Source organism: Eubalaena glacialis, chromosome 10, assembly GCF_028564815.1.
Source record: "Eubalaena glacialis isolate mEubGla1 chromosome 10, mEubGla1.1.hap2.+ XY, whole genome shotgun sequence".
Lineage (NCBI taxonomy): Eukaryota > Metazoa > Chordata > Mammalia > Artiodactyla > Balaenidae > Eubalaena > Eubalaena glacialis.
In genome coordinates, this window is record NC_083725.1 from 10,362,090 (window position 1) to 10,376,012 (window position 13,923).

Sequence of the window (13,923 nt, forward strand, 5' to 3'; positions counted from 1 at the left end):
TTTCATTTCTAATTTTATTGATTTGTGTCCTCTCCCTTTTTTCTTGATGAGTCTGGCTAAGGGTTTATCAATTTTGTTTATCTTCTCAAAGAACCAGTTTTTAGTTTTATTGATCTTTGCTATTATTTTCTTTGTTTCTATTTCATTTACTTCCGCTCTGATCTTTATGATTTTTTTCCTTCTACTGACTTTGGGTTTTCTTTGTTCTTCTTTCTCTAGTTGTTTTAAGTGTAGGGTTAGATTGTTTATTTGAGATTTTTCTTGTTTCTTGAGGTGAGATTGTATTGCTATAAACTTCCCTCTTAGAACTGCTTTTGCTGTGTCCCGTAGGTTTTGGGTCATCGTGTTTTCATTGTCATTTGTTTCTGTGTATTTTTTAATTTCTTCTTTGCTTTCTTCAGTGATCTCTTGGTTATTTAGTAGCACACTGTTTAGCCTCCATGTATTTGTGTTTTTTACAGTTTTTTTTTTTCCTGTAATTGATTTCCAATCTCATAGCGTTGTGGTCAGAAAAGATGCTTGATACAATTTCAATTTTCTTAAATTTTCTGAGGCTTGATTTGTGACCCAAGATGTGATCTATCCTGGAGAATGTTCCATGTGCACTTGAGAAGAAAGTGTATTCTGCCACTTTTGGGTGGAATGTTCTATAAATATCAATTAGATCTATCTGGTCTATTGTGTCATTTAAAGCTTGTGCTTCCTTATTTATTTTCTGTTTGGATGATCTGTCCATTGGTGTAAATGGGATGTTAAAGTCCCCTACTATTATTGTGTTATTGTCGATTTCTCCTTTCATGGTTGTTAGCATTTGCCTTATGTATTGAGGTGCTCCTATGTTGGGTGCATAAATATTCATAATTGTTATATCTTCTTGGATTGACCCTTTGATCACTATGTAGTGTCCCTCCTTATCTCTTGTTACAGTCTTTATTTTAAAGTCTATTTTATCTGACATGAGTATTGCTTCTCCAGCTTTCTTTTGATTTCCATTTGCATGGAATATCTTTTTCCATCCCTTCACTTTCAGTCTGTATGTGTCCCTGGGTCTGAAGTGGGTCTCTTGAAGACAGCATAATATGGGTCTTGTTTTTGTATCCATTCAGCCAGTCTGTGTCTTTTAGTTGGGGCATTTAATCCATTAACATTCAAGGTAGTTATCGATATGTATGTTCCTATTACCATTTTCTTAATTGTTTTGGGTTTGTTTTTGTGGGCCTTTTTCTTCTCTTGTGTTTCCCGTTTAGAGAAGTTTCTTTAGCATTTGTTGTAAAGCTGGTTTTGTGGTGCTGAATTCTCTTAGCTTTTGCTTGTCTGAAAAGGTTTTGACTTCTCCATTGAATCTGAATGAGATCCTTGCTTGGTAGAGTAATTTTGGTTGTAGGTTTTTCTCCTTCATCACTTTAAGTATATCCTGCCACTCCCTTCTGGCCTGCAGAGTTTCCCCTGAAAAATCAGCTGATAACCTTATGGGGATTCCTTTGTATGTTATTTGTTGCTTTTCCCTTGCTGCTTTTAATATTTTTTCTTTGAATTTAATTTTTGTTAGTTTGATTAATATGTGTCTTAGTGTGTTTTTCCTAGGGTTTATCCTATATGGGACTCTCTGTGCTTCCTAGACTTGGGTGACTATTTCCTTTCCCATGTTAGGGAAGTTTTCAACTATAATCTTGTCAAATATTTTTTCAGACCCTTTCTTTTTCTCTTCTTCTTCTGGGACCCCTATAATTTGAATGTTGGTGCATTTAGTGTTGTCCCAGAGGTCTCTGAGATTGTCTTCAGTTCTTTTCATTCTTTTTTCTTTATTCTGCTCCTCGGCAGTTATTTCCACCATTTTGTCTTCCAGCTCACTTATTCGTTCTTCTGCCTCAGTTATTCTGTTATTGATTCCTTCTAGTGTATTTTTCATTTCAGTTATGTTGTTCATCTCTGTTTGTTTGTTCTTTAATTCTTCTAGATCTTTGTTAAACATTTCTTGTATTTTCTCAATCCGTGCCTCCATTCTGTTTCCGAGATTCTGGATCATCTTTACTATCATTACTCTGAATTCTTTTTCAGGTAGATTGCCTATTTCCTCTTCATTTATTTGGTCTTGTATGTTATCTTGCTCCTTCATCTGTGACATATATTTTTGCCATCTCATTTTTTTTTTTTTTTTATTTTTATGCGTGTGATTGTGTTCTTGTCTTACTGGTTGTTTGGCTTGAGGCTTCCAACACTGGGGTTTGTAGGCTATTGGGTAGAGCTGAGTCTTGGTGCTGAGATGAGGAACTCCCTGAGACCTCACTCCGATGAATATTCCCTGGGGTCTGAGGTTCTCTGTTAGTTCAGTGGTTCATAAGAGGGAGGCCGGAGAGATCAGGAGAGGCAGGAGGGAGGGGCCCTCCGGGAGGAGCTGAGCAGGAGAGAAGCAGAGGGCAATTGCCCCGCCCACTCGGGCCCGGGGAGCCTGCTGAGCTCCCAGGCCGATCCCCTGCCCTCCAAAGCCCTCTCCAGGTTGCATAGCTCCTTGCGGGCATAGGAGGGAGGACAGGGAGATCAGGAGAGGCAGGCAGGAGGGGGCCTCCCAGATGGAGGAGCAGGAGAGGAGAGAAGGGCGTTTGCCCTGCCCAGTCAAGCCCAGGAAGCCTGCTGGGCTCCCAGGTGAGGTCCCCCGCCCTCTGAGACCAGGGGTGAGGGGCAACCTGGGCCCCTTCTGTTCCTTGAGGCTAAGCCCCATCCCCCACATCCCCCAGGGCCTTTTTCAGCCCTGTGGGTCCTGAGCATTGGCCCCACCCACTGCCCAAAACTCACCCTTTCTTAGGCCCCGCCCTCCACAGCCAAGGCCTTCCCCCACCCTTTTTTTTTTTTCCTCTTCTTCTTTTTTACTATTGTGGTATTGTTGTACCTTCTGGTTGTTGATTCATCTTTTGTTTTTATATTCTTCCTAACATATGTTAGTTTCCTAGTCTAATTTTATTTTTTACTTTGTTATTTATTTTATTTTATTTTTTTTTGGCTGCCCCAGGCGGCTTGTGGGATCTTGGTTCATGAACCCAGGGTCGGGACGAAGCTCCTGCGGTGGGAGCTCTGAATTCTCAGTATTTTTAAAGTGAAAACACACAGGCTTAAATGGTCCAGGGACCTTGTTTCCAGCATATCACCCTCTCTTTTCTTGTCCTCTATCTCCAGTTTCTGATCCTTTCAGCATATAAACGTGTTTAAACCTCTTCTATTTAAAAAAAAAAAAATGAAACAATCCCTTACTTGATCTCATTCTCTGGTTAAACCTCATCTCTTAATCCACAGCCAGGCATCTTAAAATGTAGGCTGGTCTTCATTTCCCCAGCTCTCATCCTGACCTCTGTACCCTGCAGGAGAGCCCTTATTCTCACTGAAACTGCTTTGCTCAGGCCACCAATGACCTTTTAGTGCTAAATCCTATGGTACCATTTTCTTTAACTTTCTATTTTTTCAAACTTACACAATTATTTCAAACTTACAGAAAAATGGCAAGAATAGCACAGAGAACCCCCAAATATCCTCACTGATTCACCACTTTTTAACATTTAGCCACATTTCTTCATTCTCTCTTTCTGTAGATCTCCCACTCTCCATTTGTAGACAAACAAATCTACATTCTTTCATTTATAGTATTATTGTTTGTATCATCATTACTTAGTTTGTCTGAATCATCTGAAACTTGCATATATGAGTTGCATACATCACTCCCTTCTCATGGCACCTTTTTACTTGTCTTCTCTGCAGAGTTGAACCCTGTTCACTGATTTCCCTTCCTTGAAGTTTTCATGTCTCAGGTTCCATGACACTGTTTTTTCCTGGTCAGCTTTCTGCCTCTCTGGCAATCCCTTTGTAATCTTTTACCTTCTCTACCTCTGCTCTCCCTTAAAATATTCTTACCAATTTCTCCAGGGCCCTGTTCTTGACCTTCCTTTCTTCTCCCACTACCTACAATTCCTGGGGCAGCTCAGCAATTCCCATGGCTGCAACCCACCAGGGAATTCTTATGATGCAAATGCACATAGGCTAACTCAGATGTCTCTCCTGAGTTCTAGGTCCTCCTCCCTACAGGCACCTCCAAACTCAACGTCAGGCCCACTGCTGGCCTCACACACCCCCCCTTTCATTCCCAGCACCAAAGCCCTCCTTTTCTTCCTCAGTGGTGTTGGTGCCACTAATCAGACACTCAGAAACTATTCTCTCTCTCCCACGTTCACCTTGTATTTAAGCAATTGCTAAGTTTGTTCATTCCACTTCCTGACCACCTCAAGGCAGGGGCTGAGGGGGATCAGGTGCTGTCCTAACCTGCCAGGAGTTCTATCCAGGCGGTGGAAGAAGATATACCCACCGTCCTGCAAAGTGAACTGATGGCATGTGGAGTGTGGGGCAAACAGAGCAAATGCTGCCACCTTTCCAGTTCTCCCATCATCTCTTGCAGAAATTACAGCAGAAGTCGCCTGACTGGTTTCGCTGTCTCTGCAATCTTATTATTCTCTTCCAATCTATTCTTCAGACCTTCGCAGTTTGTTAACATGCAAGCCCGATGATGTCATTAACCTGCTTACAATTTGCCAATGGCTTCCTGCTCTCCGTAGGATAAAATTGAAAATCTTTTGATCGGCATAAAAAGCTTTTCATGGCCCCTAGCTGACCTGCCCAGCCCTGTGTCCCTCATACTTTGCCCTTTAGCTACTGAACTCCAGGTAATACTCAGGACAGACTAGATTGCCCTGCATTTTTACACCTCTGCTCCCATTTGTCTGCTTGGCATATTTTGACTCATCCTTCTAGGGTCAGCTCAGGTGCTATCTCTTTTTAGGAAGCTTTTCCTGTCTTTTTAGGGCAGAATTAGGTGCTCTTTTAGTTACACTAAAAGAAAGAATTAAATTATACCTACTTTTATATCACTGCATTATAATGATTACATAACTGTCTTCCCACTACCAAAAGTTTTAAGCTCCTTGAGGGTACGAATCATTTTTTTTTTAAAAAAGGATCTTTTTTCAAGTTTTATTTACTTTTCTGAAGAGTTTTTTAAAAAAAAAACACCATGTCTTTTGGGCTAGTCACCTAAAAGCTAGTGGTTGGAATATAGTAGGTGCTCAATAAATATTTGTTGTCTGAATTATTTTGATTTCACATAAAGGTATCTCTTAGTAGTGAGTTACTCATTGTTAGAGTAAGTTTACTGAGGGATATGCAGATTCTTTGAAAATCATCTTTCAAGAAAAAGATTTCAAATGAGGCCCATTTTCACTTGAGATTCACTAAATGACCTTTAAATGGTTTTTTAGTCAACCATTAAATATTGAGATCAGCTTTGGGTAAAGCAATGTGCTAGGTGGAGAGGAATACAATGCTAAGGTTCAAGGAGCTTATCGTGTAATTGGTACAAAAGAAACACAGGCAACAGCTAATGAGACAATGGCCGAATAGGATTAAACCCTGGAGGAGTGGTCCCAGCCACAGGCACAACAGGACAGGGGTGGGAGAGGCAGGAGGGGGACCACAGAGAAGCCATCGGAGGTGGGTAGTTGAAGAGGAGAAAAAAAGTCAGCCTGGAGGTTTGTATGCTGAGTGCCCCGCCAGCATGCAGGATGCAGCGAACACCTAACAGATCCTTTCTGAATAAAGAAAGGGAAACATTCCTTGGGCCGCTCTGTCTTGCTGTCATTTTAGATGCAACAATCTTAAGATGTTTTGCTCCTTATTGTCTTTACTCAGGAGTGGGTTAGAAACAAATGAGTCTTGTACCCTCAGAGATGAAACAGTATCCTTTTTGCTTTCTTCTGATTTTCTTCTGTACGAAGTTTTTTACTGTCTCTGCCTAGGGCCATGCCATGCATTAAGCACTGTGATTTTACCTTGATTATTTTATCACTGGCCGAGACTCCTACGATTTTCCATAGTGACAAGTGTGAAAGCTAGAGTTTGCAAGAATCTTACATGCTTCGACTGTGTTTCCTATAGTAATTTAAGTAACTAGAGATACAGGACCATAGATGTATAGCATTTTGCAGCTGGGATGGACCTTGCAGTTCATTTCGGCCAATGCTTCGTTTAAGAAAAAAGAAACTTAAGGCTCGGGGGAAGCTGAGATTTGCCCAAGTCACGCATCAAGTAAATGGCAGGTCAGGGTCCAGAACTCCCTGTCTTCTGACCCAGTCCTTTACCCACAACACATAACAAGCCTTAAGGCGTTTCCTTTGTCCCCTCTATCCTGTTGGCCGAGCTGCCTAGGCTCTCCATCAGGTCTGGTAGGAGACCCTGTCCTCTAGGTCCACTTCTAGGAGACATTTGTCCCCATCCTCCCAACTTCTGGGTGTGGCCTCCCTGGCATCAGCTTTCAGGAAGCTTCAGGTGAATGGCTGTTTTCATTTCTTTCTTTCTTTTTTTTTTTTTTTTTTGGCAACTCTAAGAGTAGCCTGGAGGCTACTGCAGAGGCAAAAAGATGATTTGAGCCGTCCCTCTTTTCTAACTTTTCTGAAACTGGAATGAATTTTATTCTTCTTATTATTACTTTTCCACTGTACATAGTTTTAACTAATGATGTCAACAGGCTCTACAGGCTGGGTGATTTCAAAGGGCTTTATCCCTTCTGAAGCAGGTATAAAACCCGGTCCAAGAGCAACTGCCCCATGTAACACTATACACTGGATTAAGAAGACATCAGCTGCTAGAGCTTTTCTTGATTCTTCTAGAAAAACAATCAGTGGGGACGGTTTCATTAAAATCTTCCCTGAAACCGCATTGTGATTTCAAAGTAGTAAACCCATGGCCAAAAAAGGGATGTCATCACGCTAAATTACTAGGTAGTAGGCATTTATGTTCTGCAAACGAGGGCTCAGTGAGGCTCTGAGGATTCCCACCCATTTTTAGGGACCATATCCCCCATCACCTAGGGATACTATATGACTGATAACTCCAAAAGGAAACAGACTTGGGAGCAGCACAGTATTGGACAATATTTTGGAACTGTGATTTTTTTTCCTGCCTGTACTTTCTCCATGCCATTCCTCTGAATGTTTGAAGAGTGATATGATGATTTTTCTCTAGGAAATAGAACATTGGGAAAGTGGGTAGGGTTGGCTAGCTGAGCAAGTAATGACCCATCCGGGCAGAAGGCAGTCTTACCCATTAGAAGGTGGGTAACTATTCTCAGGCATAAGAATAAACCCTTAAGTGATAAGATGTCAGTCACAAACATCACTTAGATCCAGCAGTAACCCATGAAACACACTTAAAATTCAATCTAGCAGGTGACCTTTAGCTGTTGGGCTCTTTGATGCCATTTGTCTTCAGGGTCGATAGCGACATTTCCAATCTCTCTGGTGTTCTGAATAGACGGCTTGTCAGTTACTCTGACGGGGTAGGAGATCTAAGGGGGTAAAACATATACAGCACGTTAACTGGATTCATTTTAGTCTTATGGCCATGGGGCTCGAGTCTGTACTCTAGAAAGAGGTCCTGCAGGGTTACATTTTATTTATAGTTCATTTCAAGGATTCATCTCAGTCCTTAGGCATCTGGATTATTCCCAAGGAAAATGGGAATAAACAATGTTTTCTCTTGCAGGGATGACGTGAGAATTGGTGTTTTGAGGTCAAACTACTAATTATTGGGTTGGCCAAAAAATTCGTTCCGTAAGATTATGGAAAAAAACCTGAATGAATTTTTTGGCCAACCCAATACTTTAAATGCTCAATACATACCCAGGGGACCTGATTTTAGAACAGTTATCTGAGCCGGACGCTGCAACTAATGTTTAAGTATGCCAAACAAATAATGAAATAACACTATACTCCAAGATGATGATAAGAACAATAAAAATAACTAATATACATTGAATGCTCATGATAGCTGTCCTAAGCACTTCGTATATGTTAGTTAATTCTCACAACAATCTTACCAGGTATGTACCTTTTATTATCCCCTTTTTGCAAATGAGATAACTGAGGAACAGAGAGGTTAAGTAACTTGCCCAGAATCAACAGCTAGTAAGCAGAGGAGCCAGGCAGTCTAACTCCAGAGACTGTACATTTAGCGATTTTGCTAAATTAACTCACTTATTAGAAATATCATCTTTGACTTGCAGACTTTGTAGTTTTGACACCCCATAAATTGGAATGATGTAGGTTAGTGGTGCTCAACTTTAGATAGATATTAGAATAACCTAGGAAGCTTTTAAAAATTAATGTTCTGGTCCCATCCCAGATCAATTAAATCAGAAGCTCTGGGGGTGGCCCCAGATATGAGTCTCGTACTTTAAAAGCTCCCCAGGTGGGTCTAACCTGAAGACAGGTTTGGGAGCCAGTGATGAAGGCAGCTATGTGGGATTTAGATCCCCAAATTATTGATGGATTTAGGTTCCCAAATTATGGAGGCTCTCATTAGCTACCTGTTTTAAGTCAAGGAATTAGATTGTCTTCTGTGCTATACGGAATGCTAGCCACCAGGTAGCATTTCAGAAAGCAAACTTAAAGTTCTGCGATAGTAATGTTGGCAAAGATTCTGGCGGTAATTATCCAGTACACTCTCTAGTGCTTCTGTACCATCCCTGGTAGACGTTCCTCCCCTCACTGCCTAATCACTTGCCCCTTCTCCAGGCAGGAGTTATCTGCTTGTCACTATTCGTATAGGTTTAAAGATCTTGACGGAGAAAGAAGGAACAAGGTGGCTTGTGAACAGTTCCTTTCTGTGGGAGACCTGGTCCTTTCAAACACTCCCTGGAGTAAAATGTTAGACCTTTGAATCTCTGTTTTATCACTGATAAACATTATTTTCCATCCTCGAGAAACCTAATTGCTATAAGGCTCTTCCTTATAAGAGCAGTGATAGGTCTGTCTGTAATTTCTATCGCTCTGCCCTTTGAAATAACATAGAGTAAGTCAATCCCTCTGTCGGAAAACAGCCCTAAACTGGTAGAACCGAAGATGCCTTCCCCAAGCCTTCTCTTGTATAGACTTCTCAAGATGTCTTTGTCATTCCTCCTGGGAAAGATTATTCATATGGGGTCCTGTGGCCACCCTGCTTTGTCACCTGCAAGATGCTGGTCTTCCCATTTCTAAACTGATGTCCTTAGTTTAAAAATTTCGATTCAGGATTTGGTAACTTGTTTTGTTAAATTTCCCCTGGTGGGCTGTGCGGTGTGAGAAGCAGCAAGGTGGAACGCTGGAAAGAGCGTGGGGTTTAGAATCTGTCATGGCTGCGTTTAAATTCTCCCTCTGCTGCTGACTTTTACTTCATACTTATGCAGACAAGTATTCAATGCAGAAAGAGGCCAAAATACTTGTTAAATATTAACTAGTAAGCAGGCATTTGACAGTGAAGATAACCTCATTCCTTACCACTCAAGGTGGCTTCTCTGGCACAAGAAAGACAATTTGTTCCTTTTGTTTTGGGTGTAATCCCCTCTCTACCTGAATGCCTCCCTATCACAATTGCCCTACTAATATATACAAATAAGGGAAATAGTGTGAAAGTTTCAGTACTTAAAGGTCGATCTGAAAATGGGAAAAAATGAAAATATAACTTTTTCCATGTTTGAATTCTCACCGCTAATACAAGGAACAAAATGTACTATTGGATCATGGCAATTTTTAAATTACAAATGGAAGTAATCAACAGGTTTTGAGTGATTACCTACTCTGCAAATGGAAAACTTCACAATACCATGGAACAGTTTAACTTGTGCTGAGATGGAAAGTTTGGAGTTATAAATGCTATAAGTGCTCAAGGTCAGGAACCACTTCTCATGTTTCCATCTCTCAGTCCCTCACTGGTTCCAGAAACATGGAATGACAATAAAAGTATTAGATTTTACAGCTTCTGTCATCATTTTCTCAAAGGCTTCAGTCCCTTACTGCCATGACGTTAAACAGATACACAACTCATTTAAAAGAAAAATCAACTCCATCCTGGAGGAGAAATGAAGGTCGGGGCAGGAAAAAAAAAATCTAAATAGGCTGCCTAAGCAGGCGAGGAAATAATCCTTTTTTAAACCTCAAACACGCAATGTCTTGGACAAGCGGGAGCCTTGGAGAAGTTGGGTTTATTCCTAGATCTGCCACTAGGGGGTTTGATTCCTGGCTTTTGTAAAGGGAACTTAGTTAATTTGGTTTTTCACTGGTGATATTAATTGTTTGATTAACAACGATGGGATCCCTTATGGAGCTCTGATAAAAAGTTTACAAATGAAAAATACATTGTCCTACGCTTCCTTCCCCAGAGAACATAGGATGTATAATAATTTCCATCCACAGGCTGTTTTGGTAGAACTTGGTGTCTGAATCACTCCACTGAGTCTCTGGGTGAGTAAAACATACTTCTACATTATCTCTTTGAAAGTGGAATGGGACACAACCTCTGCTAGCTATTTCTTTTTTTTCCTTGGTGAACCATTCTATTAATACCAATCAAATCGAGAAAATGATCAAATGAAATTGCATTTTGAGCATCATAAGCTGTGTAATGTCTATTCTGTTAAATTGGGGCCATAATTGCTTCTCCACTGAAAAGATACAACAAAGACAGCAATCATGGCATGTCATTATCCCAGACTAGAAAACTGGCCTTTGCTGGGAGGACTTCAAAGGCTTGTGGTTCTCGAATTGCATTTGGCTGCTATTGTTGGAGCGCAGGCAATCTTGATTAGGTGTTTACACTGAGGTAAGGCGCAGAGCAGAGCGCCTGAGTGCCTGGGTCTAGAGCCATTAAAAAATTGTACATTATGTTCCTGGCTTTGAAGTGAGGGTTTATATGTAGGAGAGCAACTCAGATTGAGGACAGCTGAGCTAGATTGGGCTGCTACTTCTCTCTCAAAGAAACTCATCGGGTTCTTAGAGAATCAGCGCCACAAAAAAAAGTTGATGCTTTTCCAAGAGCTGTATGTGAATCACTGTGTATCTGCAGAGACACACACTGAAACATGTTTAAGTAGAATATCACTGTGCGGTCCTGCAGTCTCGGGAGGTTCGGGTCCTTTTTTCCTCTTTCTATTGTTTTCTGTTAATAACCTTGTGTTTAGATGTCGTGGGGAGTCTCGCATTAATTTATTAGGTTCCTTGTTATTCTCATTCCTTGATGGTGTTAACAACAAGCATACATCCCAGTTAAAATAGGCCGGAGAGTCCTATTCTTCTAAATGTGGTATTTGCTTGCCGTCATTCCAACACAGGTGTTATTGAATCCCTCTCTTTGGGGCATCACCAGCGGACTCAGTTGATGTTTCTTTGTTAACTTGGCTAATGAGCGATCTGCAGTTTTAACTCTGTCCTATTTCTAATACGCTTTGCTCTGTGTCGGTTTGCACCTGCTAAGATCAATGCTACTGCCCCCTGTATTGACACACGGCCAGCAGAAGAGGTGGAGGCATGGCAACACAGAGAGCCCGCCGCGGTCAGGCTCCAACATGGGGATTTAGTACAGCTGTTTGAATTATCTGGGGATTGGTATTAATTATTCAGCTATTTAGAGACAAAACACCTGAAACCTGAAATGTTTTGGCTCTGCCTGGCCACTTTCTCCGTCCTGTAGAACACTTCGTAATGTATCAGTATTCAGCACATACGTGCTCAGGAAGAAATTGACGACACTGACACCTCTGGGTATATTATTTTTACATTTATTTTCCAGATAAGATACTTGAGCTTTTAACAACCCCAAACTAATTATGCCAGTCACCTACTTTAAAATCCTTTGATGCTGTTCCATCGCCCTTACCTTTAAAGGTTTATAAGGCCCTACCTCCTCTACTCTTCAGCCTCCCCTCCCTGCTCTCTTTAGACTGTACTTTTTCAGGTCTGCTCTTGGGCCACATGCTCTGGGTCCACGCACGGGGCCATTCTTTGCCTGGAAACTCCCCTTTACCTCACTTATTCTGACCAATCCCATTCACTGTTCTAGCCTTGGCTGAAATATAGTTAGCCTTCCCTGATGCCCTGGAGGAGGTTATAACAGATGCACCTGAGCTCACGGCCTTAGTGCCCTGTCCTTTCCCTTGTGTGACGAGTTTCACCCTGGTCATTATGTTTGTCTCGCCTCTAGATGTTAAGTCCCATGAGGGCAGGAAAAGCAGGGACTCCGTGCCGGACTGTTCAGCTCCAGAGGCGCTACTCCCACGAGCTACGTGGTGGTTCTGGATGTGCCTGGTGCATATGTGCTCAATAAATATTACTGAGTGAGAAGATTCATCTACATTGCTCACTGGACGCTCCGTTTACATCAGAACACATCTAATGTATCGTTTATCTGGCTAGATCTGTGGTTTATATTAAAGCCTGGAGGCTGTCAGCAAAACAAGGTGGAAGCTAGGATCCCATCTCTGTTCTTTCCCTCGCTGGTTCGGCCCGAGGCCCAATGACCCTTCAGCACTTCAGCCCTTGGCATTTGCTGTCCCCTTTTCCAAGGAAGCCCTTTCCTCAAATATTTGCGTGGCGCTCTCTCCCACCTCCTCTGTGATCTATTTACAGTTGTAACCCCACTCCCAGCATCCCCTCTCCCTCTGCTCTGCTTCATTTCTCTCCTCACCATTACGTCACCTACTAATAACGCTGATTATCTGTTTTGCCTGTTGTCTGTCTCCTCCTAATAGAAGGTTAGCCCCACGAAGGCTGGGATTTTTGTCTGCTTTGTTCACGGATGTATTCCAAGTACTTAGGACAATGCCTGACACATAATAAGCTCTTTTTTTAAAAAACTATTTATTTATTTATGGCTGTGTTGGGTCTTTGTTTCGTTTCTGTGCGAGGGCTTTCTATAGTTGCGGCAAGCGGGGGCCACTCTTCATCGCGGTGCGCGGGCCTCTCACTATCGCGGCCTCTCTTGTTGCGGAGCACAGGCTCCAGACGCGCAGGCTCAGTAATCGTGGCTCACGGGCCTAGTTGCTCCGCGGCATGTGGGATCGTCCCAGACCAGGGCTTGTATAATAAGCTCTTAATAATTATATGCAAATGAACGAAGCAACCGTTTTCAAGAACGGGAAAGAGATTTTTAGGAATGTGTCGTGAAACGTCTGTGAAGGTTGATTAGCTAGCGACCTGAACTCCCCATAACACAACTCAGAATATTGTAAGTGTGACCTCTGGATGGTCACAGGATACAAACTGCTCCATTACTAAAATCCTTCAATGATTCCATGCCACGTAGAGGAAAGGCCTAACTCTCTAGCACAGTAGTTCTAAGACTTGAGCATGTATCAGAATCAGTTAGAGGGCTTGTTGAAACACAGAGGTGAAGGCCTCACCCCGGAGTTTCTGACTCAGGAGATCTGGGCTGGGGCCCGAACATCTGCATTTCTAATGAGTTGCCAGGCGATTCTGATGCTGCTGGTCCGGGGACCACATCCCGAGAGCCCCCGCTTTAAAGTGACACACAGGGGCCTACATGAAAGGCCCATGCCCATTTCTCTAGCCTAAATACGCACACTCCCATCCTCATGATCTAGTCATGCACAACATGGAAGTTCTCCTTAACTAACTCGCTAGGTTAAGTAACACTCTCCAGTCCTTTCTTAAGACAGTGGGCCGACTGCTCATGGCTGGTCGGCTACTCTGTGGTATGCCTTGGTACGTCTATTTCCACTAGTTGAGTTATATATTTACCAAGAGTCTTTTACGTGTGTTCTCAAACCTGTCTATTCCTATTGTACGTGTTGTTAAAATTATGAACTTTCTTTTTAAAGGTTAGATCATCTGGAGAAATCTGAGTATGAATAGAGAGTTGTTGTTTCCATGAAAAAATAAGTTAAATAATTTAGAATGACCCAATAAAGCAAATGCAAAAATAACAACTGGGGAGGGGGGGATCTGTAAAAGACTAGGGGAACAGTCACAAAAATCTAGAAAGATTATGATCTTAGATCGTTTCTAAACACTTTTTAAGTTTTTACGTTGCTTTCAAGAAATCGGAAGTGGACACCATAGA

General features: G+C 41.9%; 1 protein-coding gene across 3 annotated transcripts in view; it reads right to left on the reverse strand.

Annotated features, from left to right (window-relative positions):
- The window catches only part of JHY (junctional cadherin complex regulator), a 60,801-nt gene that overhangs the window by 20,827 nt on the left and 26,051 nt on the right, over nucleotides 1-13,923 (reverse strand). For 2 of the 3 annotated variants that reach the window (XM_061203287.1, XM_061203286.1), the window contains exon 3: nucleotides 7,265-7,378. The exons of the other annotated variant lie outside the window; for it this stretch is intronic. In XM_061203287.1, coding sequence (XP_061059270.1) covers nucleotides 7,265-7,378 — 114 coding nt within the window. The remainder of the gene's footprint in view (nucleotides 1-7,264; nucleotides 7,379-13,923) is intronic. 3 annotated transcript variants of the gene reach the window in all.